The following is a 25,627-nucleotide window of genomic DNA, read 5'->3' as shown; positions in this document are numbered from 1 at the left end:
CACTGTATACTGAAGGAACAGGAGAAAGGGCTGTGCACTTTTCAGGATTTGTGTCATAACTTTATGATTCGTGTTTCAAAAGATTTTCTGAAAAAAACATGATGTGTCTCCTAACATGAATAACGTTGCATGAAAAAAGTGCTGAGGAAGTGACCGCACTGACAGTCAAAATTAGCCCCCAGTAGAATTGTGTCTGAAAGTTGTTTTTGTTTTCGCCCTTCCTCAGGCGGAAGTTCTCAGCCGCAACCAACGGTACCTGTGAGGAGGAGCTGACTGACAAAGTGGGAGCCTGGGATTTTGTTGAGCATACACAAAGATCATACTGTAGCTGTTCCAGGTCAGTCACAATATGTGCAGGTATTGCTCATATATGTGTGCTTTTTTTTTTAATTTTACAGAGGTTAAACAGATCCCACTGTGCTTTGAATACTGGCACAGAAGAGGTAGTCAGCAAAATATCGGCAAGTTATATCCACGTCTAGACTTTGACAAGCATATTATTCTTCATATTTTTCAATTTGTCACAATTTTGTCTTAAGTGACAGCCATGCCGGGGCTGACACCTCTCCTGGGCTGTGAGTTTCTGTAAGTCAGACATTTTTATTCCCATGCTGATGGGAATAATTTGAGGGAGAAGAATGGTTTGACCTCTGACGGAACATTTAAGGGATGTCTCTGTAGCAAACCGAGAGTGTGCATGTTGCATGCTCCTAAATTTGACAGAGTTCCAAATATATCCAGTGAGTTCAGATGTATCTGTTTGTGTCATTGTTGTGGTTTTTTTTTTTTTATCTACTAAAACAGAGGGACACAGTTACAGCTGATGCATACTGTCACAATAGACAAGGAAAGACGCCTGTGAGCACACACACAAGGAATACACTGACTCGCTCATAACATTAAAGCATATGATTTGTTGTCAGACACTGTAATTTTAATGATGTCCTTTTTCTTGGCGTGGTTATATCAGCACAGCTGTATTATTCAATGTATATGACTATTTTCTATAATCTACTAATTTTGCCTCATGAAAACCTGATGTTCAGTTGTATTTTTGTAGTCTTGTTCATCACTTTTTGAACATGCTGTCCTGTGGGCCTCATTCTTGAATTAAACAGCAAATCAGCTGTCCCCTACACTTTTTCATTCATCTTTATAAGCCAACCACAGTAACAACCAGCTTCTTCTTCAGGTGCAAAGACAAGGAATTATCCACTGCAGGCTGCAGGTCCAGTCAATGATCTGGATATTTGACTGGCCTCCACATGGCCTGAAATAATTTAATACATTGAAGTAAAATACTTGATCACGGTTAATGAGCAAGTACTATCTGAACAGATTTTTGATTGGTGGACACCTTGCAGCTTTGGGCAGACCTCCACTGGGGAATCTGTTGCACTAGGCATGTTTTCCACCGAGGAAGAGGAGAGTTGGCTTGGACCGCAAGTGAGAGCTGAGTGGATTGGGCCAGTCAGCTGGAGCATGTTAATTTGTTGGAAGCCACCCAGTACTTTGGTGACACAGGAATGGGAAGCTCAGGGCATTGCTAGTTTTAATTGTCATCATTTTTTTTGTGAAAGGTAGCCTTCCGTGTGCTTATCTTGACTTGACAAGTAACCTGGTCATGAAAAGTCAGTTTCCTCATCGGCACCCTCATGTTTAAACCACAGCAGAGTGGTGATGGAGAGGCCAACAAAACTGTGATGCTGAACCAGGAGACAATTGTAGCTGTGGCTGTAGGCAGGTCAGGCCATCTCAGAGCAGGTTGTCCACAGGGCAACCAACAGAACTTGATGATCGCGGTGAGGACTTGGTAGGGTGTGTTCCAGGGTAATGCATCATCAGATCAGCCTCATTTGCACCTGTTGAATTAGGAGTGATACACTTCTTTGAATGTTTTGAAAAACATTGTAATGTTTAAGCTTTCAGAAGATGCATTTTGTTCATGACATGTGTTTGAGTGTGTATAATAAAGAAAATTATGAATGTGCAATACCATTTGTAGGTCAGGTGTTACAGTCTTACTCCCAGGCAACTTAATTGTCTGTCTGCTAGTTGATTAGAGATTAGTGAGGCTGCCTTACTGCAGGTGAGAGCAATTGAGATAATTGATGTTTTCTAGAGGAAGCAGATGTGAGAGTTTAGAAGGAGATTCTTTCGCACAATCTGCACATGATCTTATTGTGCATTGTCATGGTTTGACAGATTATGTCTCAGTTTTACTGAGTGTTACTAGCGTCTCATTGTATAAACTTATTTTCCTGTTTGTCTACTTTCCTGTAGATACAAATCAGTGAAGCAGCGAACAGGCATCACCCCAGGCCAAGCTCAGTCAGCAGGCCAGCCCTCCCAGCCTCCTACCAAGCACAAAGCCGGGGGAGAGAAGCCTGAGAAAGGTGACAAGCAGCAGAAAAGACCCCAGACACCCTTCCACCATCGCAGTCTGACCAATGACGATGCTTCACTAGAAACCGAGGCGACAGCTGGCCAAAGGTTGGCCATGAGGGCTCAGGATGGAGGAAGATTCACTAGTATACGCTCTGCTGATGTTTCCGCCATCCAAAAAGCCCCCCAGCTCCACAGCGGGGTGGTCAGCACTGGGCCATCGGAACAGGCCAACTCCCCCCAACCTCCACCACTTAGCCCCCACCCTTGCGAGCGTAGCGACGAGTCAGGGGAGGGCATGAAGAACCCATCAACCCCCAACAGCCAACACTTCTACCAGCCACCTCCAGAGCCCTGCTTGGTTGGGGTTAAAGGTGGCAGCGAGGAGCCCGGAGGGCCAGAGGGTCTGAATCAGCACTTCCACTCCCATCACCCCCAGTCCCATCCTGGAGGTTCGGCTTACTCCGAACCTCCTGAGCCCACTGTGTATGTAGGAGCAGCGGTTAACTTGGAAGAGGACAGCTACAACGCACCATGGAGGTTATTCAACCTACCTCGAAGGAAAGAAGCCGAGCTACCCACGCCCCTGCTGCCCGGGGACAAGCTAAGGGACGAATCGTCAGCATCACAGGACAACCTGGTGTCAGTCACAGAGTGAGTGACATCTGCCAGTTTTTCATGGCCTTTCTCTGTCTCTCTCACTTTCTCATGCACACACGGATAAACGCTTTCAGCCATTTACTGACTGACTAAGCGGTCAGGCATCCAAGGCCTCCCACCTTTCCCCTGTTGCAGAGTGGCCCCAGGCTGCTTTGGAGCACTTTCAGTAGACCAGAAAAAATTGTTTTGAAAGAGTAATGATGCAAAACCCACCTTCTCCCCCTTTCAGAGAGTTGGGTATAGCGCTTAGTTGCACACAGCATGTTAATCTCTTGCTGTGTGCCCTTTTGACATCATACATCACCAATGTGCAGGGCCAGCACTACTCATCAGTTCCTACATGCCAACCACACACACACACACTCACACGTTAGAGCTAAGAGAGCAGAAGACTGTTGGCAGGGTTAGATAAAGATAAGAACCTCTGCTATTGTAACATAGTTGAAGCCAAGCGCTGTCTGCTAGCTATCAGTTTGCCAGACACTTTAGAGAGACTTGCACTAAGTAGAAGCTGCTAACAAGAAGACCACAGATGGACAGAGCTAGGGGGCTTGTTCAGTGTGAAGGCAGGCAGACTGACCAGCAGATCGCAGGGTGGCCGTAGTGGGAATTATTGGTGGGGTTATGCAATCCCATGAGGCCAGCCGCTTGCTTAGGCTATTCTAGTGCGCTGTAATCCTCCCAGCCACAGCTCTGAATGGCTGCTAATCTCTGGCCCATGCCACTGTACACTATCACCTCACATCAGGGCTGGACAGGCATGACGAGAGGACAGAAGAACAGAGAAATATAAGAGGCAGTGAAGAGGAGGGATAACACAGAAGTTGGTCAGTCCCTCCTCTCCTGCCAAGCAGCCAGTAGTTTTCATCACTTCCCTCCCTCCCTGTGCTGTTGCGTATAAGGGACAAGTAGGCCACAGTCATAGCCACATAAGAGATTTTGATGAGCCATGAGCCATGTCTCAGTAACAAGTGATAAATGTGTCGGTCTGTGAAGTGCATGAGCAGTCAGTGCGACAGTCACCACGTTTCCGTAAATCTGCCAGAAATGTAATTGTCTGACAACAAACGTGAAACGTGAAAAATGATGCATCCAGTTCTGCTTCATGACAGCTGTCAGAACTGTTTGCAATCTCTGCCATTTCTCTTTCTGCAGATAAACATGGTAGTAACTGTGACATATGATATCAGGCAGCATCAAGCCCAAACAGAGTGGATGAGGAAATGTTTCACTTGCCAAACAGAGAATCATTTCAACTTTTCTACTTATACTCACATACAACTCTTGTTTCTGTTATTTTTTAACTGATTAGACTGCAATTTTCAAATTGTCATATATTATCTGTTGCCTGTGAATTGTCTCTCTCATGGGTATCCGATGCTGCTGCAGAGTCCTCACACCTCAGCTTTTCCATCTTCTCAGGGTTATGTCCACATCCAAATTGCCACTGAAGGTGTCTGAAGAGCGTGTTCAGATGTATCGAGCCAGGAGGAACCAGTACCTATCTGCTGCCATAACTGATGGAGACCATGAGCCAGAGGTGGACCCCTATGCCTTTGAGGAAGGAGATGTCAAGTTCACATTCTCCAACAAGAAGGATAAGGCAGGCGGGGAGCGTGAGCCAGGCAAGAAACATAAGGTAAGGCAAGTCAGGTGGCAGAGTGAGGAGTAGTCCTAAACAGGAGCATTGTACTCTCCTGTTAAAATGGTCTTTTTTGCTTACAGCTGCGCTGGAAAAGCGCTTTAGGTAGGAGCCATTATACAACTATTATATTTTGTCCTATATTTATATTATCAGCTCAACAGGTTTTGCAACCTGTTTCCATAACAACAAACTGCAGTACCTTTCTGTATTGGCAAATATTAACTTTGTAAACTCTAGCATCCAACTGCATCTCCCACAGCATACGCTCCACGTGCAATATGCATCTTAATTGAATATACTCGGTGATCACATGGCATCAGAATGGCTTTTGTCTGTCAGTGTTGCAGGGCCTACAGCACAGGAGCAATCAATGATAGATGCTTAATACTTAAAACCAGGTGTAATGGAATGATATTTATACAGCTCTGCTATCACTTGTGCTGCTGGTAAATGTCAGCTTGACAGGCTGCTATTTCTTTATTGTGACTAGCTGACCTGAAAAAGAGTCCACGTTTAAACTCCACTCTCCCTGGAAATAAACCACACATGGTGACTTTCCAAGTTGACTGCTTTCATTCCAGTGTGCAGCCACACCCCACTGGATTTAATGCAAAAAGGTGGTGACAGTCTGAAAAATGTCTAACAGTGTGAAGCCTTCCTAAGAGGCAGCATGGAGGGTAACAACTTCATCCACGCCTTCCGCGAGAGTTGCCCGAGGTGAAAAAAGGACAAGAGGGACGACGTCAAGATCGGGGAGCAGACGAGTTAGAAAATAGGCCATCAGCATCCTCAGCCATAGTGCACCGAAAATAACAGTGCGACCGCTTTTCCGCATACATCCGTTTTCACTGCCTAAGTCTAACTGAACAGGAAACTATCTCTGAATCCCCATTGTTAGTTGAGCCCAGAGGAACACCAAATAGTTAGCCTGTCCAGTTTACTTTAAGTTGTTATGTTTTTCATATTTGATCAGCCCTCTCCCGCCTTCCCCTTCCCACCACAGTCCTCTGCCTCTGGGTTTGTTGGCTCCGGTTCCAGACAAGAGCCACCTGTTAGCTGTGGATCGCCCCCAGCATTGAAAGGGAGATTGTGTGTGTGTGTGTGTGTGTGTGTGTGTGTGTGTGTGTGTGTGTGTGTGTGTTCACTCCTTGGCTGCATGTTTGTGTCAGGCTTCACTGAGCCTGCACTCCAACCACAGCAACAAACCTGGCTTGCTGAACCATTAAGCTTAAAAGTGCACTCGAATATTTTCTTTCTCTCTGTCCCCCCGGTCTGTGCTGGAATGTAAGGGTGAAGGCTCTCAGTGGAGTGGAGAGTCTCCAAAGAGCAGCCTGTGCAATGGAGCCCTTCCACTGTCTGCTTCATGTGGTGTGTGTGTCTATCCACCACATGGGTGTTCCTCTCTGATTTTCACTTTAGATGTATAATACCATAGTATTACACAGCTTTTCCCTTCAGCATCTATATCATTCTTTACAGCAACGGGATATTTTAACCTCCTACCTGGCTGATGAGGAATAGAAATCTGATGAATTCTTTATATCAGCTTAAAAGCTTTGCTGTCTAAGAGTTACTCCTGACCGTTTTACCCCTTTATTGTGGGGAGGTTTAGTGCTCGCCAAGCTGTGGCAACATCGTGACACAGAAGCAGCATGTCAAAGCCTCCGAAATTGAAGGAAAACTTTGTCAATTTTCAACCAGATTTGTATCATTCCAATATGGGTAGTATGTGCAAATAAACAATATTTAACTTCCCTCCATGTTTTTATTACTCAGACGTCCCTGCTGATGCTGGCTGTAGGACTTTTGTTCAAACTACATTTTGTACTTGTACCACATTTTTGTATGCCCACCTCCACAGACAGTCAGATTTTTCCCTGGCCATGTAGTATCCTTTTCAAATATATTTGTCTTTCTGCTGCATAGACAGCCCAGTTTTCTGAGAAGACTGTCATTCTAGCTGGGAAATGCTTCTTTAAGTGAGAAGGAGGAAATTTGAAGAGATGTTTTCATTGCAGGCACCCATGGAGCCTGACAAGCCTTAGCAATACGTAAAGACTGAACACGTACACAGTTTCCCACCCAAGGCTAAGTTATTGATAAGATGGTCGAGGCATCGTTAGCACCTATAGATTGTGGCCTTGGTGCGAATGTTGTGCACTGCTGTGGATTGTTTCTTTAAGGGAGACAGATTAAAGCCTGCGTTACTCTGAGAAAGGCCCTGGAGTGTAATGAAATCAATGGCCAGGACATAACATTCCTGTTTCCCAGCTAGAACTATCTCAGCACACAGTGTACACACAACCCATCATAAGAGAGAGCACACACACACACACACAGAAGTCCAGCCCTCCCACATATTGATGTCTGGGTGGGAGCCTAAGAGGCCATTCCTTGGATCATGATTTCACTCTGATCCACACTGGAAATCTCATTTGCCACAGCAGAGGCAAACAGTCCCTTTTCTGTTCTTTTGTTTCTGTCCGATTTTTTTTCTTTTTTATTACTATTATTATTGTTGTTGTTTTTTTTTTTGCCTTGATGGGAGAAATTCAATCTGACTGCTTAATGACACCTGTTATTTCTGCTTTATTATTTATCCCACCTCTGGTCCAGGCATTTTTTTATCCTCCTTAATCACAGTTGTGAACACAATAATGGAACGCACTGTGTTCACTTACAGGCCCTCATTAAATACAACAAAAAGCATTACTGACATGTGATTGGAGTCATATTATTATGAACAGTTTGTTCATGCAGACGATACATTCTGAATTTTGTCTTAGCTATTTAATGATCTGTGTGTGTTTGTTTCACTCCTCTTTCTGACCTTCTTTCTCTTTCCTAGCAGGGTGAAGATGGAGGAGCGGGCCCGTCAGATGGTAAGGAGCTTCTTTAACTGCCTTACAACCTGGTGTCATACAAACGCACACAGTCGTACTGACGCCCTCAGAACACTTGGACAGCAAGGCCAAAGGGTGCACATTGTGTCTTCCTGTTTGTTAGCATACCCGATGCAACTGTTAGATTTTCAGTCCAGTGTCTCCAGCACATTTATAGAAACTACATTCATTCATGTATAATACAGAATGTTCATTCTCAATTATTTTGCATTTAAATCTCATATAATAGATTTGTCATGCCACAAGCATTTCAGTAATTGAATTTAGAGGAAAATCACTCTCCTGAATTGATTGAATGGAGAGTAAATTGAAGCCAATTGGAGCAGTCAGAATAAATTCATTGCTTGGATCAAGATTTTTGCCTTTCATTGAGTTCTAAAGCACCCAAAATTAACTTGTGGACAAAAATTATCACCCAGATAAATGTTAATAGTAGGTATGTTTTGCAGATGCTCAGCGAGTGGCTGCTCACAATCGCATGGCTTCCACCAGCCTCATCCACGAGACAGACCTGGTGGTGTCAATCAACGACCTGGACAACCTCTTCAACTCGGACGAGGATGATCTGGCGGTTAGTGGAGAGCTCGGCCGACACTGCAATGAATATCTTACTGCACAAAGCCTGCTCTGACACAGTATTTATGTGTGTATGAGTGTGTGTTTTCACGGACATTCGTTTGCCTGCGTTCAGCTGACAGTTCTCACTGTCCTCTGTAGTTAGTCCACGATGTCACATGTGATAATTGTGCGGCTGCACAGGTATTTTAGATACTTTCGCTATAATTAAATGACACTGAGATCAAATGCTGAAATACTTTTTGTGTCCGCAGCCTGGGTCCAGGCGACCAGTGAATGGAACAGACGAGAAATTTGGCAGCAAGGAACCAAAGCCATCCACTTTGGACCCTGTGTCCTGCATTAGTATGTATCTCTGCATCTGCTCCTGCTGATGTCTCTCCCTTTCTGTTCCCTTTCTCTTGTAAAACTACAAGGCCGGGTTTACCCCAAGTGTTGACCTAGAATCAGATTCATCATCCCTGTAAGTCCTTTGAAAATGAAGGCTGGCACACACTGTGATTTGCCAGAAGTCACTTCAGTTTGGACCGTAGTATACCTTCTGCCCACAGTCTCAGCAAAGTGAAGTGGCTGCATGTCCTTAAAATCCACTATTTAAAATTCAGGCTTTTACTACTCAAGTAATATTGATGCTCACTCTTGGCTTGGCCACCTAGTGGCGAAGAATATGACTGTAGTTAATTTCATAGTGCATCAGGGTTTAGGTCACAACTGGCAGCCAAGAGTCATCCTGTAGTTGCTGTCTTCTGGTGTCTTTTGCTACTGTGCTGCAAACACTCAAGTCTTGCCTTGAAGGTACACTGTTGATGTGTGCTCTAAAAATCTTTTTTTTTTTTTTTTTTTTTTAGTTATTTATTCTGGAGCTCAAGGACGCTAATTTAGAGATTAAGAGAATTTAAGGACACTGTAATTTACTATGAAGTAAATTGCTCTCTTGGTTTATGAATGAATACTGTGCAGTCCTAGCCTCTCCCTGGAAGCAGCTTCCAATTACAAAAATGCTTGGAGGCCTTGAATATTCATCACAAGTTCTCTGGATATCTTTGAAGAGTGATATATAGTCTTATGATTACCAGGAAATCTTTCATTATAGTGGAGAGCAGAATTATCTTCTAAAAGTGAAAGCCATATGTAAAAAAGGCGTTTCTGCTTTGAGCCACCTCTCAACCTGCTGGATCCTGTAAATATTCTTGCCAATATATAAATGACAAATGTGAATCAACATGCCAAGGTGACTGTGATAAACCATGTAAACATTTTATCAGGCGTGGGTGAGATGCCTGTTACTCTTAAAGCATACCTAATAATATTCATCTGTTTTGTATTTACATAGTAGCCGAGTGTAAAGACAGCTGCTTGTCATATTTGGTTGCAGAACAAGAAAACATCTCTGCATGCATCTCGACAGAAATCCTTACAGTTTACAGTTACACATCAGGCTTTGCTAAGCTGTTGACATAATTCGCATAATTATTATTAAACACTTTAACCTTAAGGTGCTGTGTATAGGGCACATAGCAATGCAAGCTGTGCATTATAATCCATTTCTGTCATATTCTCATGCCTCCCTTCTCTCTCTCTCTCCCTCTCTCCCTCTCTCTCTCTCTCTCTCTCTCTCTCTCTCTCTCTCTCTCTCTCTCTGTCTGCCCCTGTTTCTCACTAGGTTCGGCAGACCTGCATCAGATGTTTCCCACACCTCCCTCCCTAGAGCAGCACATCATGGGCTACTCACCCATGAACATGTGCAACAAGGAGTACGGCAGCATGGAAGCCAACCCAGGCATGACCACGCTGGATGGCACCTCATCTCTGGGGGGCCACTTCAAAATTGAGGTGGAAGAGAGCTTCTGCAGCCCCAAGCCATCTGAGATCAAGGTGGGTTGAGACTCAGACATATAACAACTGACAGAGTGAACAGGTTGAATTTACTGCCAGAACCAGTAGGTGCCATAAGTCAAAGTGAATGGTCGTTGATGGATATATGTTAGGCGGATAGGTGGCCACATGGTCAGAGACTGCCCTTCAGGTTAGCAGTACAGGGTTCATTCCCACTTGATAGACTACACACTAAATCCCAGCCTGTCTGTAGTTCTCCAACAATAGTAATACTGCTGCTGTACTGCTGCCACAACTGTGATACACATATTTTTAGATTCAGAGTGAAGACTTTTAAGGCACGCAGTTGCATACATTCATTCATTCATACATTCATTTTCTGCAAAAAGATAATTTTTCAGTTTATAGTCTGTGTAAGGTGTAAGGAATAAATTTGGAGTTACTAAGTGGAAACTGCCACTCGTGCTGTGTTTATGGGAATATAAGGTAGTTAAGTCTCAGCTACGAATGCATTGGTGTATCTTTTTTTTGTTCATGCTGTTTTCAGCATGGTATTCACATATCTGAAGTTTCTCGCTTCCTTTTGCCCATTTTTTTTCTATGCTTACCATGGCTTATTTTCTGTCCACCTTGCAGGACTATTCATTTGTGTACAAGCCAGAGCTGTGCCAAGCGTTCGTAGGCTGCTCCATGTTTGCTCCTCTGAAGACTTTGCCCAGCCAGTGTCTCCCACCTGTCAAAATACCAGAGGACTGCATCTACCGACCATGGACCATGGGCAGAGAGATGCTCAACCCTGTGCCTGTGATGACCTTCCACAACAAGGACAGGTATGCCACTGTAATGCTTTTCACTAAGGTTTTAAATGAGTAGGTATCATCTTCTTAGATATTTTCCGGTGTTGCTCTTATCACACAGCTGTGGGTGGGCAGTAGCATGCAGCTAGTAAAATGATTAGCAGAAGCACATTCAGAGGGGTCAATGCCAGGCCGTGTTGATGCGCTTCTACAACCCTTATTTCGTTATATTTCATATCTAGCTCGTTTCAGAGTTTCTTAATAATTTATCACGATGTTCTGAGCAGAAGTTTACTGAGGCATTCAAATCTAGACTTGCTGAAGAATCACCAAGACAGTGCTGGTTGGTTTGTGTGCAAGGAAGCACATACTTATACTCTGCTCCCTTTCTGTCCACACACACCCTCTGGTCTCTCCGTGGACACCGCCATAGCAGGCTGCTCAATTTTCCATGCATGGCTGCCTCAGGCGAAGCAGGGAAATGAGTGTAAAATGCCTTCTTGGTTGACGATGAGGATTATCACTGGAGTGGTGAGATGGGCCCCCGCAGCGTCTCTATGCCACCTTGCCGCTCATAGCAGCGTGGAGTCTCTCGCATATTCTTCTTAACTGCACACAGTTACACCTCCGCTGCCTTCTGCACACACGAGTACAAGGATTGTTCATCAGAAAAGTCCCGTAACATTCCTTGTTTTGTTCTATTGATTGTCGTGCTTTTCTGTAATTGGGGCAGTCAGCCTTTATTACATTCTTGTCGGCTTAAATATATTATATGAGTGTGCTGCATTGACCTGGGAACATGAAATCTCACCAAACTTGAGGGGTTCACTCTATCTAATCTTACTACTCTGAGCAGAAACTTTCACCTTGTGTGCACTTCTTGTTTCGGCTTTTAATAGTTTGTGATTTTATTGCATGGAATGTTTTAAGTAAAGGACAAACAAACTGGCCTGAAGCAATTGCCAAAGCATTTGGGTGTGATTGGCTTATAAGCAAGGAGAGGTGTGTAGCTCACAACAAGCTTAGGAGCGATGTGTCAGCATGCAGTTTATCCACGAGGTTGAGGTTGAGCTGGGTTGACTTTTAAATAAGAAGGAATTAATTTTTGCAGCAGAGCTAATTGCAACTGTGGGGCTATACTTTTGTCTGATGATTATTAAGATTTTTTTAGTATACTCTGGAGCATGTCAGTAAGCACAGAGCAGAACAAGCAACAAAGGTGGTCACATTTTAAATGCTTTTAATGTGAGTTGGGCTTATTATTTCCTTTTTTATTAAGTGTGTAATTGGAGTGCTAAGCCTGGTAAAGGTGGTCTGTGCAGGAAGGGAATGATGTCTGCACTTGACTAAGCTTGTCCAAAGAGACGTGGGTAAAGATCCTATAATGTTGTGCTTATGCTGCCGTCGCCTCTGTAACCCAGCTTGAACATGCCATGGGAGGGAGAGAGGGAGAGAGAGAGAGAGAGAGAGAGAGTGGCAGAGTGGTGCTGGGACTTCCTTCTAATGGGTCTGTGCCAGGAGTTGTTCCCCACATACAGCTTGGGACATGATGTGCTCACCCTCCCTCCGTCTCTCGCGCTCTCTGTCTCTCCCTCCTCATGCTTTCCTCACCGTCGCTTGCCAGCCCCAAAATAAACTCTACCTCAGAGGGACGCTCATTGAAATGTTTATTGAATGTCTTTCTCTCTCCTGCTGCTTCTTTTCGCTACCTCATTCTCTGCTCATTCTCTCTCTGTCTCCCACATTCTTGTTCTCTCACGTGTAAACATGTGTGCCGTTTAAACCCACTCTGCATTCCTTTTGTTGTGAATGTGCGTGTGGCCTACTGCCTTATTACTCAAACTTTCTTCACAAATGCAGTGAGACAGTTGGATATCAGTATACTGTTGTTAGAAGCATTGTACCTAACATTGCTTTTGCTTTTAAAATATGTTCTAGTTGTGTTCTAGTTGCAGGGCGTCTTCATTATTTTCATGCCTCAATTAGCCGTACAGCTGAGCTTTTTCTTTGGAGGACATGGAAAATTAAAAAGGTTGACATTGGAAGCTGTGATAAAATGGTTATTGTCTCATAGAGATAATTTCTGATTGTACACATGGCTTGGTTGGGGATCACAGGAATCCTCGAATGGACTCCTGGACTCTCCCACTGTCAGATACTGTCATGCCATCTTTCATTTTTAGTCCCTTCTCTAACTAGGGTTTTTTTCCCCACTGTGGGACTAATAAAGGTTTGTCTTATCTTATCATATATTTTGTCCTTCTTTCTTCAGTAACATCCCTAGTGTGGGCAGCACCATGGACCAGGACTACATCCAGACATACACCCCCCAGACCCACACACCCTTCATGTCAAACAGTGCTCCACCAAGTAACAGTGGCGCAGGCATCCTGCCTTCACCTGCCACCCCACGTTTCTCTGCACCAACCCCACGTACGCCACGCACCCCACGCACACCTCGGGGCCCCTCCAGCGTCCAGGGTTCGCTCAAGTACGAGAACTCTGACCTGTACTCACCTGCGTCCACCCCTTCCACCTGTCGACCGCTGAACTCAGTCGAGCCAGCCACTGTACCCTCCATCCCCGAAGCCCACAGCCTCTACGTCACCCTCATCCTCTCCGAGTCGGTCATGAACCTCTTCAAAGACTGCAACTTTGACAGCTGCTGTATCTGCGTGTGCAACATGAACATAAAGGGAGCTGATGTGGGTGTGTACCTGAGCGACCCCATCGGCGAAGCCCAGGAACCCTGCAGCTGTGGCTTCAGCGCTGTGGTCAACCGGCGTTACGGCAACGGCTCGGGACTCTTCCTGGAGGACGAGCTGGATATCATCGGCCGTGGCTCGGATGTCAGCCGAGAGGCAGAAAAGCGCTTTGAGGAGCTGCGGCTCTCGTCGCTGGAGAGAACCGGAGTTGGGAGAGGTGACCGTGTCCCAGATGAGCTCATTCTCCTCCTGCAGGACCAGTGTACCAACCCCTTTTCACCCATTTTAACCCTGGAGCGTGACATAGTGACGCGGGGAACAGGTGGGGCTCCTGTACCGCCCTGTGTTCGGGTGGAGGAGAGGGACTACCGCAGTGACTGCTACATGGCCCTGGAGCACGGAAGGCAGTTCATGGACAACATGTCAGGTGGCAAAGTGGACGAGGCACTGGTCAAGAGCACCTGCCTGCACCACTGGGCCAAACAAAACGGTGAGAAATATGGCGTTCTAAAATTTCATGCATGCCAAAATTTACACCAGGTTTTCATTGTTTTTTTTGCTTGATTTAAATAATCACATATTCATAATATTTCTAAAACATGAAAGCAAAACCACACAAGAATAAAATGCATTTCTCAGGGTTCATGCGACAAAGTGCTGCCAAAAAATAAAAATAAAAAAAGATTTTTTTTTATGTGGTGCCAATAGTTTGCCTTTGATTGTTTTGTTTTGAGATGTTGTCACTTTTTGAAAATAATTTTTCAATGCAAGTGAAACTGTCACATCAGAGATCTCACTAAATGCTCATCAAATGTTAAAAACTAAATTAGATTTGTTTTAAAATCTGTAATATTTGTTAGTATTTTCACTTTCAGCTTATCATTTGGGAAACATGCTTATTAATCATTTAAGTCAAACTCAAATACCTGTAAACTGTACATTGCAGATCAAGACTTTTAACAAGAACTAAGTGTAGCTAACGGACACATCTGCTCTGTGTTTATTTTTTGCTTTAAATGTAGAGTTTCTTATGCTGTGATTGATCTTTAACCTCCTCTTTGCTCATCTGTTCTCTAGCGGTGGACGTGAGTGGGCTATGCTCTCAGGATGTCCTGCATGTGCTGTATTCCCTCCAGCCTCTTCTCCAGGATGCAATTCAGAAGAAGAAGACAGTAAGATCGTGGGGTGTTCAGGGTCCCCTCACCTGGCAGCAGTTCCACAAGATGGCTGGACGGGGCTCTTATGGTAAATGTGGGGACAAGCTGGGGAAGTTTATCTACTTGATAGACAGTTCTGACTGATGCGTTGTTACTGTTACTGACGTTTCAGATTGTTCTGTGAGATTAAGATTTCTGGAAAAACTTCTTGAAAGTAAAGTCTTTCAAAATCCTTGACTGTGAGGGTGATAACGACATTTGGTGTTTGTGTGCGTGACATTTGAGACGTGTGTCTCCGGGTAGGAAAACTCTGGCTGTTGTCAGATCAATAAGCAGTGTGGTCCCTCTGCTGTGGTCCAGATGTCAGCTCTGTTGGGAGGAGCTGTCACCATTTAGTGGCCTCACATTCTGATGCACAGTGGAGTGCAGCAGGAGGACTGGGGTGTGGGGGCAGTTACCTGTGAATAACACTTGCTCACAGCTCTTTCCTTCTTTGTCTTCCTGCCTCCTTCCACATGTGTTTTCCCTCTCTCTTTCTCCTCCTCCTCCTTCTTCCACTCCACTACCACAGGCACAGATGAGTCTCCAGAGCCCCTGCCCATTCCCACTTTCCTGGTGGGTTATGAGTATGACTTTGTGGTGCTGTCTCCGTTTGGTCTACCCTACTGGGAGAAACTGCTGCTGGATCCTTTTGGCTCCCAGCGGGACATTGGGTACCTGGTGGTCTGTCCTGACAATGAGGCCCTGCTCAGCGGTGCCAAGAGCTTCTTCCGAGACCTCACCGCTGTCTACGAGGTAGAGACTCTCACGGGGGGTGCAAACAGTTCGGCATTAGTGCTGTCAGCACAGCTTTACTTTTTTTTTTACATCAGTTTTGGCAATTAATCATGCATAATTATTTAAGACTTAATTCATGATTGAAAAATTATCTTGTAATGGTAACATGTAAAAATATTATGTGTTTGCCTGTATCTGTGTTGTTCTGCAGTCATGTCGACTTGGCCAGCACCGGCCCATTTCCAGAGGGTACCCTGATGGCATAGTCCTCGTCGGTGGCAGTGGAGCCAAGACCGTCATGGATCAGCCAGTCAGCGACTGGTTCCTTAAGGCTGCCAGTGGCAACAGCGATGCCTTCACCAAGCTCAAACTCTATGCACAAGTGTGCCGTCACAACCTCGGTACATGTCTTTTGCAGCCTGTCGATAACTGTAGCAGTTTTCATTTTTTCATGGTTCTTCAGCTGCTCAGTCCTTGGCTCAGTTAATTCTTTGTTGCTCATCTATGATCTTTGATGCCACTTGGGTTAGTTAAAAAAAAACTATAAAGATAAAGAGCCTTGACTGCTTGAAAGAGAGCTTGAAATCAGTGAAGGAGGTGAAGTTGAAATGGAATACATGGAGTGTCTTCATTTTCTCACTGTTCAGGGTTAATAAATTTCTGTGGTGTGCTTTCTCCCTTTAGCTCCATACCTCGCATCACAACCATTGGACAGTTCCCTCCTCACACAGCCCAGTCCCTCACCCTTGTCCAGCCAGTCATCATCCACACAACTGTCTAGCTCCACCTCCAGCTCAGTGGCCCAGCAAGGCTCAGTGAACACTGCAGGCTCCTCCGTTCCCAACAACAGCAACAGCAACAGTGGGTCTGCAAATGGCTCTGCGTCTAACAGTCTGGGGACATCCTCAGGCCAGGGTAGTAGTGGGATGCCCTCTGCAAAACACACTTCTTTTCCCCCCTTTGGGAGCATGGGCAGCCAGGGCCAGGGAGGTGCCCCGCAGAGTGGACAGCTGGGACAGCAGGCTGGTACCCAGAATACTGGCACCTCAGGGGACAACTCCAGCAGCCAGGCACAGGGGCCCACAGAGCCTCCTGAAAGGTACTTTAGGACACATAGAATGCACACTGTCAGTATCAAAAGAAAAAAAGGAGAATGTAATTGATCATTTAAAGATGTGAATTCACTGTTAAGAACTACCTGAATACTGTGAAAGACACAATAATAGTATAATTCCATATTGTATTTACTTTGAACTCTGCAAAGCAAAATGTATCTTACTCCTTGAATTTTAGCAAAGAGGTTGCCAAGCGACACTTATGGTGTAGAGATACAGTAAATGTGGTTTTCAGGAGTCTTGAATGTGACTCAGACATTCACAAGCTCAGTTCAAAAACTAAGAACAGAGCCAAGAACAAGACTGGTTTGATTATACAGTGTGTGTGTGTGTGTGTCTTTTTGTGCTCTCCCCAGCACTTTGGAACGAGAGAAGGTAGGCGTGCCCACGGACGGGGAGTCCCACGCCATCACATATCCACCTGCCATTGTTGTTTACATTGTGGACCCCTTCAGCTATGAGGAGGCTGATGGTGGCCCTGGGCCAGTGCCGGCCCACTCCAGTGTGTGGACACTGGGTTTGCTACGCTGCTACCTTGAGATGCTTAAGTTCCTGCCCCCACACATCCGCAATTCTATATCTGTACAGGTAAGTGCAGTTCTCGGGAGAGCTACATTTTCATTGTTGCCCATTTCATTATCATCATCTTCATTATCAAGTTAACTGCACAAGTGAATGCCTTAATTGTGTATAAAATGTCAGCATGTCAATTAGTGGTTAACAGATTACACCCGGCGGCATCATAGCTGACATATCCATCATCATCAAAAGTAGTAAAGTGTTCATGATCACTAAGTGAGGAGAAGAGACACTTAACAGTGTAATACAATAATGATAAATACTACCTTACTTAGAATGTTTTATATTATGTTATATATAAGACCGTCATGTATGTGTATTATATGTATATGTGTATTGAGTTCTATGGTTTTTAAAAGTATGCTCCATGGTTGTATTTTTATAGTGTTGTGTTTGTTTTTATTATATTGGAATGTGTTTCTCATATTTTGTCGGTCTTAACATAAGGTATTTACAGAGGCTCATAAACATGATATAATGCAATCCAACAGTACTACACCAGTGTTTAAAAAAAAAAGTCAACAACAATAATTACAGTGCTTGTGTTGATACAAGGGCCATACCCAAATCATTTGGGACGCAACTTGGTTTGTAAAAGTTCACAGCCTGTCGTGCTCTTCTTATGCAGCATTACTCTGTGTGCAGTGATGCAGCTGAAACAAAGTGCAGTTCCTCGACTGACAAGATGAGGTTGATCAGAGTCATGGAAGTTTAGCAGGTGGCCCTAATTTAAACAGAGCTGGATTGGATTGGATTACAATGTACAGAGCTCCTTATATGTTGGTCACTCACTATATGTTTATGCAAGTTCTGGTAACACTTTCTATGAAGACCACATTTATAGTATGTTAAAGCGATATTCGATACACTCAGTGCTTCTGATACACGACAGTCATAAAACATAAATGATGATGTGGTCTTCATAGAAACTGCTCACTCACCACTTTTCTCTTTGTAGTACATGTTGCCTTTGTAAGGAGCATTGTGGAAGAGAGAGTGTTACACTTGGGTTGCCTGTGTCTAACAGCTTGTCTTTTTCACCTCAGATTGTCCCCTGCCAGTACCTGCTTCAGCCAGTACGAGGCGAAGACCGCCATATCTACGCCCAGCACCTCAAGTCTCTAGCCTTTTCTGTCTTCGCTCAGTGCAGACGGCCACTGCCCACCTCCACCAACGTCAAGTCACTGACAGGCTTCGGACCGGGCTTGGCCATTGACACCGCACTGAAGATCCCAGAGGTAAATGCAGCATTTGGCCAAAGTGGAGCAGTTGTACTCTTGTTGCTTTGACGTGGTCCATCTGTGAAGCAGACAAAGGTGTTGAGCTAGTGTGCTTGTGCAGTTCAGCTTCTTAGCTGATAGGTAGCATTGACCTGAAGGTTGTGTGTGTTGGCATCAACATGGTAGTGTTGTCCTCTGATCAATAGGCAAGCAGACAGAGGCTGACACTGTGGCCCTGGCAGCAGCGTTTTAGTTGTTTTGAGCCCTTTGGCCAGACACAAACCTGACCTGACATGACCCAGCCTTTTGCCCCGGCTGTGTTCAGTCTGCCAATGAAAAGAAAGAAGACAACGAGATATAGAGTTCTTAGTGCTAACCATCCTTGTAGTTTTTTATTGGAGCGGGACCAACTTGTAACCCTCTGCTACTCCAGAGTTTTCTTTCCATTACCTGCTTGGCTAGCTCTTTGAGACCTCCATAATAGGATCTGGACTCCAGGTTTAAACAAAAGGGCACTTTAGATCAGGACCTAATTCAGTTGACTTCCTTACAGCCAGTGCTACCTTTTCCCTTTAATACACTGGCAAACATTGAGCTGCCTTGCTGGGAGAATTGGGATATGGATAGTACAATGAGAGTGGCCCAAGGGACAGTTTGTCTTGTAAGGGTACCTGGAATGTGAACTCAGCAGAAATTTGGACTGAAGACTAAATGAGCCAATCAGACGTGCGCAAAATGTTCAAATCTGGATCATGTCTGATTTTTATCCATATGTGTGGAAGGGCCGAACATGTATCCTTTCTTCTGACATTTTCACCTCCCCATTTCCAGAGGCCGGAGTGTCTGCGTCTGTACACACCTCCGTTCATTCTAGCACCAGTAAAAGACAAGCAGACGGAGCTCGGGGAGACATCTGGAGAGGCGTCGCAGAAATACAACGTGTTGTTTGTGGGATATTGTCTGTCTCATGACCAGCGCTGGCTCCTGGCTACGTGCACTGACCTGTATGGGGAACTCCTGGAGACCTGCATCATCAACGTAGATGTTCCCAACAGGTAGGACTACCAGCATCTGCACGCTATTAGAACCAGACATTCTTCATTGTCATCACAGCAATCATGATGATTGTGCTGAGGTTAGTAAGCACTGTGTACTAGAAGTACAGAGTCAAGACCTGTAAGTTAACAGGTATGGCAGAAGAAAAATAATTTATTAGCTGTCTTGCACTGTTTCTTTATCGCACAGTTACTGTGAAAGTAATTTTAAGAGTCTGGTCCATTGCATTTCTCTGAAGACCATAGCCTTACACATGTTTGAGAGCACCTTTCTATGATCCTCCACATTTTTGACTGGTTCATTTTTCTCTGTCAATATCCCACCATCAGTCACCGCTGCACAACAAATGTTTGTGACATTACGGAAGGTGTGTGAAAGTGGCCACCAGTACTTTAAAGGTGTCCACTTGATAGCAAAATGAAAGCTGCCAGACAGGCATGGTCTGCATGCATTCCTGAGAGGTTCACCTGAAGATGTCTGATGAACTTGAGCTCAGAAATTTTTAAACCAGCTTTACTGACTACAGCCAACCACAATGTACATACTCTGTTTATTGTGAATACTTTTGTGTTTTTGACGCGTCAATGCATGTTCTGCAGGGCACGGAGGAAAAAAGGTTCTGTTCGGCGGCTCGGCCTGCAGAAGCTGTGGGATTGGTGCTTGGGACTGGTACAAATGACATCAGTCCCCTGGAGGGTGGTGATTGGACGACTGGGCAGGATAGGACACGGAGAGTTAAAAGGTAAGGAGCACTATCATGCTAAAATGCTTTTTCATGACCAAAAAAAAAAGTGGGAGCATTCAAGTGCCTTTCATACCAGTGTGTCACTTGTTCATTCATCCCTTGATGTTCCAGACTGGAGTATTCTGCTGAGCAGGCGAAACCTCCAGTCACTGAGTCGCCGTCTGAAGGAAATGTGTCGAATGTGTGGCATCTCCGCCTCAGATACTCCCAGCATCCTCAGCGTGTGCTTGGTTGCCATGGAGCCCCAGGGATCCTTTATCATCATGCCAGGTACAGTGTGTGGACATGACAAACATTATAAATAAACGTACTATCTGTTTTAATGTACATTTCTCATCTAAGTGCACCAAGAAAGGCAGCGCTGATGTATGTGTGTGTGTGTGTGTGTGCGTGCGCGCATGTGAAAGAGCGTGAGAGACAGAGAGGGAGGCGTGATGGATGGCAGCAGCATATCACAATGCATGTCCCCTCCTTGTCCAGATCAGATTGATGGCAGGGTAGATCATGTACCGTTCGCTCATAAAGCACTGCCTCTCAGATGCCCATTGATCTCAAAGCCGTGTGATGGAGAGCCAGATCAATGGGTTTATTTTGGGAAACGAGTGGGGGATTGTCAGTGCATCATACAGGATTGTGTTGAGCGATGCTGGGCTGCAGACATCTCCTTCCTTAAAAAGCTGAAAGAGATTAGCAGGACTGTGTTGATGACTATGACTGGAGGGGTTTACATCACCGTAACACGTAATTTAAACTGCAGAGAGTTGTTGACAGCTGTTGCGACATTTTAAATCTATTTTCCTTTTTCATTATGAACTCAATTTGTGGAAGCCTCCCACTGCGATTTGAGCTTATACAATCAATGATGTTAAATGAACACATATTAATATTTGAATGGTAATTTCATTCAGTTTAAATGCTATACTTGAAAAGGACTATTTGAAACCCACTAGATTTTAATATATTATCATTCATATCGATATGTTGCAACGAAATTAAATTTGCTCAGTTTTCTCCTGGTACACAGTAACTCAGATCAGATCTCAGATCAGATCACTAGTTGTGTAGAGGAAAACTAAACAAATCATAAAGAAACACCAGTTTCAGTTTCCTGATCATATTGTTTATATTCCTTTGTGAGTTATACGAAGTCTTTGGGTCAAACACGGAGAATTTGACCAGTCATAGAAAAGTTCAAAGATATTAGACATAAAGTTTATGACATTTGGTTTCCTTGTTCTTAGCCATGCCATTTATTGATTCTGTCACTCTCTCCCCTCCCCCGTGCATCCCATCAGACTCTGTGTCGACAGGCTCGGTGTTTGGCCGCAGCACCACCTTGAACATGCAGACGTCCCAGCTGAGCACCCCACAGGACACATCGTGCACCCACATCCTGGTCTTCCCCACTTCCGCCTTTGTCCAAGTGGCAAGCTCCAATTACACCAACATCGACCCCAACATCGACATTCTCAATGCCACCACTGGTCAGCAGTGCTTCTTCTTCTGTCTTGCAGACATTACCTTAATTCAGTGTGATTCATCCTGTTTGTTAGACATTAAACAAAGTCACTGATGTTAAAGGGAAATGCAGCAATTACCGCGTCTTCCCCTTTAATTTGTTGTTTATTTCCAAATCTTTCCTGTTTACTTTTCCAGTCTATTAACAGCCTGTTGTGTAGTAGTGTGCGCTTAGTGCGTCTACAGCACCCTCAAACCTATTATCTTTGTGCAGATATATTTTTTTCCAGATAATTTTCAGTTAAACAGTTAAGAGAAGTCTTATCATGTCATCACATTCCAACCTGTTTTATTGTTTTACCTGAATCTCCTCAGATGGGTCTGACACTATTGGGATCTTTGACCTGCTGGACCAGGAGAACGAGTTGGACCCAGACATCATCAACATCTCGCCCACCACTTCACCAGTACACTCACCTGGCTCTCATTACCACCACGGAGGTGACGGCAGTAAGGTGAGACAACATGTACACGCAGGCCATTGGTGGTGGTGCAACATTCAACATCCTTTGATTGATGTCATGCCTCATGTCTCCCGTTCCTCTGTCTGTTGATAAAAGAGGCAGAATATAACAACACAGCATAGTCTGATTGTTAGTATGTCAAAAGACGCACAGCAGAGCATGTGATATGACACATGGAAACAGAGCTAACCTCGAGTTTCTTCCTTGTAGGGACAGAGTACAGACCGTATGGAGTCTCATGAAGAGGTTCCTAATCTCCTGCAGCAGCCTCTGGCCCTCGGCTACTTTGTCTCCACGGCTAAAGCCGGCCCACTTCCTGACTGGTTCTGGTCAGCCTGTCCTCAAGCTCAGAACCAGTGTCCACTCTTCCTCAAGGTACCAGGCTCTGACCATCTCACATGTTTATTTAATATTTTTTTTACACACTGTCAAAAATAAATGTTCTTTTTCCTAGCTGAACACAGCAATATATTGGAACAATTAGGGGAGGTCGTGGGGAATTAGGGATACAGCAAAAATTAACTGTGTGGATATAAATTGCTTTTCCTTAAAGTGGTAGTTCAACGCTTAGGGAAATATGCTTCTTTGATGAGATACCGCTTTTGTGTCTTTTCATTAACTGAAACTCCGGCCGGCATCTAAGTACCTTAGCTTAACATAAACACTGGAAAGAGGAGAAAGGGGCTAGCCTGGCTTTGGCCAAAGGGAGTGTAAAAATGACACATGGCATATGGTGGACTGTTTGTCGGTTTGGTGCAGTAAGTTACTGGAGTCTCTGCTGATTTCCTGGAAAGCCTGCTCAGCAGTGCTCCGGGCCAAGAAATAGCACAGCACGCAATTCTACATACACAACTGTCCTCTCAAAAATTGCAGTTTAAGTGTAAGCGATTAGTGAACAGCAAATCTTTTTTTGTCGAAGTTTTCTTGCCCGTGTGACTTCAGGAAATGTTGTTGCCTCTAACTGAGCCTTTGTGTGCAACCGAATTAAGTACAGACAAGAAACAAGGCTTACTGCCGCCCTCACTGCTTTGTGAAAAGAGCTGTAATTATTTAGATGAGATGTAATAAAAGGTTAATGACTTCATTCTACTGCTACTGACACCACCTCTCTCCCTGCGCTCCCTCTCTCAGGCCTCTTTGCACCTCCATGTGTCTTCAGTGCAATCAGATGAACTACTGCACAGCAAACACTCCCACCCCCTCGACTCCAATCAGACCTCAGATGTTCTCAGGTAAACAACACCAGAACACATCCGCCACAAGTCAATTGCACAAAATAATATTACCACCCTGATTTTTTGTATTTGCAGAATTCATTGGGATTTTATTTTATTTTTGGGATGGTGGGGGGTAATTTTGAAAAATAAAGGTTCATTTTAGGTATTTCTTATTGTTTTAAACCCAGTGTGTCAGCCTATATAAAACAAATTAAAGAGTAACCAAATCTCTTTTGCATGCCTGACCAGATTTGTGCTGGAGCAGTACAACGCCCTCTCCTGGCTGACGTGTGACCCAGCCACACAGGACCGACGATCATGTCTACCCATTCACTTTGTGGTGCTCAACCAGATGTACAACTTCATCATGAACATGTTGTAACCAACGTTTAGAGGGGATGGCGGTGTAGCGCAAACATTTCAGAGAAGAGGAATGTGACAACTCCAAAGGGGGGTTTTCATCAAGACTGAAGAAAACCGCAAGAACCAGACCAGAGTATGGAGTGGGATCTTGCTCAAAGACGGGATTAGACGGCTGTTCTAAGCTGAGATGGTCCTGTCTCCCCTCCCCCGTGACTGTTACCAGATGAGACAGTCCTGTCCCTCAGATCCAGAGACATGCACATAGAGACAAGGGAAAAAAGAAGAGGGGAAAACCAGATGTTGAACCGCAATTAATGAACGTGAGAGATTGACAGATTGGTTGTCATGGTATGTAGCATGGCAGCACAGTCATTGGCCAGTCTGTATTGGAGAGACAAGTCTATCTGTAAAGTTATTGGAAGAAAAGGGACATATGTGATCAGAATGGAGCTTTGGTTTTAAGACCTGAAATTCCTTTTTATTCCTTTGGATGAAATAGTATCCAAATGAAATGCCTGCATCTATCTTATTTATTGTAAGTTTTTAAATGTATAATTTGTCTTATTTCTTAACCTCTTTTATATATAAAAAATGGAGAAGGTTTATATCACCTTCCTGCTTTAAAGCAATTGGTCTAAGATATATCTAATCGTCTTAATTACAAAACAGCCAGGAAAAAAAATCCCATAAAAATGAAATAAAGTCCCAGTAGGTTGCTTTTAGAGTATTATTTTTTGTAATGGAGACAGAATATTTGTATTGTCACAATGTACAGAAGAATTAGAGTGGAGAATTATGTTCCATGCCTTTGAGCATGAAGGACTTACAGCAAAGCTGTAGCTACACATGACTTGTACAGCAATGAACTTCACTGTGTTCAAATAAAGAGGTACATTGTTGTATATAGTATTTTATACCACACATTTAGACACAAAAACCAAACGGCAATATATATAAATAATTATATATGAATGCCATGCCAGCAGTTGGTGGTGTGGCTTCTGTTTTAGGAATAAAGTGCGTCAACTTATTTTCCTGTGGTTGTGTTTATTGCTTTGGGGAGGGGGACTGTGATGTGCAATTGGACAAGGACACCAATAGTGGAGTGGAAGGAGAACTATTGGCATCTCTTGGAGGTAGCGGACCTCAGGTTTGAACTTTTTTTTATAGGGCAGAAATAAAATGAGAGCTAGAATGTGGGAGTAGTTGTCTTAATGGTATACATGCAGTGTCCTTTTCAGCACATCCCTTTAGTTTACTGTACCTCTCCTTACTCCGATTGGCTGAGGATGGGCTCTTTTGGCACCATTTCTGATTGGTTATGAATACATTTAGACCGATCCCATTTTACTTCAGTGTGAAAGTAAATGTGTGGTGTAAATGAACTTTAACCAGCTATGGATGGCTGCCCATTTGATATGCAGTGTTTGTGCACAAAGGAAGATCTACTGTCTGGATTTCTCCGGTTCAGAGAGAAATTGTACTTTGACTATTGAAAATCCATTGGTATTTCTCTTTACCTTGCATATTTGCCAATATTTGTTGGCCTGGAAAATTTGACCATTAAAATGTATATGGTCTTCTTTTGAGTGTAGATAAATACATTCAATATTTAATAAAACCCTGAAATTTTATTTTCAGTCCAGTGCCATGTTTTCTTTCTGGGGAATCATGGTTGTTTACAGTAACCATCTGCTTCTACCACACAGTAGCTCTGTAAGCTTGTTATCACACTCAATTCACAAGTGGGGAAAGTCACTGAATAACCCTGCATAATAATTTTAGTTGGATATCTTACTTGTAAATTGCTGAATTGCCCCGGGGTTGTCAAGTAGCTGCTGGCAATTTTTTTTCTTTTGAGAATTCTGCATTTTCCCTTGCTGTCAGCAGCCATTGAATTCACAGAGGT

General features: G+C 44.1%; 1 protein-coding gene across 3 annotated transcripts in view; it reads left to right on the top strand.

The window, feature by feature from the left end:
- med13a (mediator complex subunit 13a) overlaps window positions 1-24,749 on the top strand; it is a 67,922-nt gene extending 43,173 nt beyond the window's left edge. For 2 of the 3 annotated variants that reach the window (XM_046409810.1, XM_046409809.1), the window contains 23 exons: window positions 227-337; window positions 2,284-3,039; window positions 4,468-4,684; window positions 7,539-7,572; window positions 8,043-8,164; window positions 8,424-8,514; window positions 9,833-10,044; window positions 10,642-10,835; window positions 13,075-13,997; window positions 14,585-14,752; window positions 15,236-15,459; window positions 15,653-15,842; window positions 16,126-16,540; window positions 16,913-17,144; window positions 18,182-18,373; window positions 19,187-19,410; window positions 20,011-20,153; window positions 20,268-20,426; window positions 21,452-21,640; window positions 21,990-22,129; window positions 22,349-22,513; window positions 23,270-23,370; window positions 23,605-24,749. In XM_046409810.1, the coding sequence (XP_046265766.1) occupies window positions 227-337; window positions 2,284-3,039; window positions 4,468-4,684; window positions 7,539-7,572; window positions 8,043-8,164; window positions 8,424-8,514; window positions 9,833-10,044; window positions 10,642-10,835; window positions 13,075-13,997; window positions 14,585-14,752; window positions 15,236-15,459; window positions 15,653-15,842; window positions 16,126-16,540; window positions 16,913-17,144; window positions 18,182-18,373; window positions 19,187-19,410; window positions 20,011-20,153; window positions 20,268-20,426; window positions 21,452-21,640; window positions 21,990-22,129; window positions 22,349-22,513; window positions 23,270-23,370; window positions 23,605-23,737 (5,335 nt within the window). In that variant the 3' untranslated portion in view covers window positions 23,738-24,749. The remainder of the gene's footprint in view (window positions 1-226; window positions 338-2,283; window positions 3,040-4,467; window positions 4,685-7,538; window positions 7,573-8,042; window positions 8,165-8,423; window positions 8,515-9,832; window positions 10,045-10,641; window positions 10,836-13,074; window positions 13,998-14,584; window positions 14,753-15,235; window positions 15,460-15,652; window positions 15,843-16,125; window positions 16,541-16,912; window positions 17,145-18,181; window positions 18,374-19,186; window positions 19,411-20,010; window positions 20,154-20,267; window positions 20,427-21,451; window positions 21,641-21,989; window positions 22,130-22,348; window positions 22,514-23,269; window positions 23,371-23,604) is intronic. The other variant, XM_046409811.1, reaches the window with a different exon arrangement.
- Window positions 24,750-25,627: the final 878 nt, after the last annotated feature.

Source organism: Scatophagus argus, chromosome 14, assembly GCF_020382885.2.
Source record: "Scatophagus argus isolate fScaArg1 chromosome 14, fScaArg1.pri, whole genome shotgun sequence".
NCBI lineage: Eukaryota > Metazoa > Chordata > Actinopteri > Scatophagidae > Scatophagus > Scatophagus argus.
The sequence above is the reverse complement of the archived record's forward strand: the minus strand, read 5'-3'. Positions and strand labels throughout refer to the sequence as shown.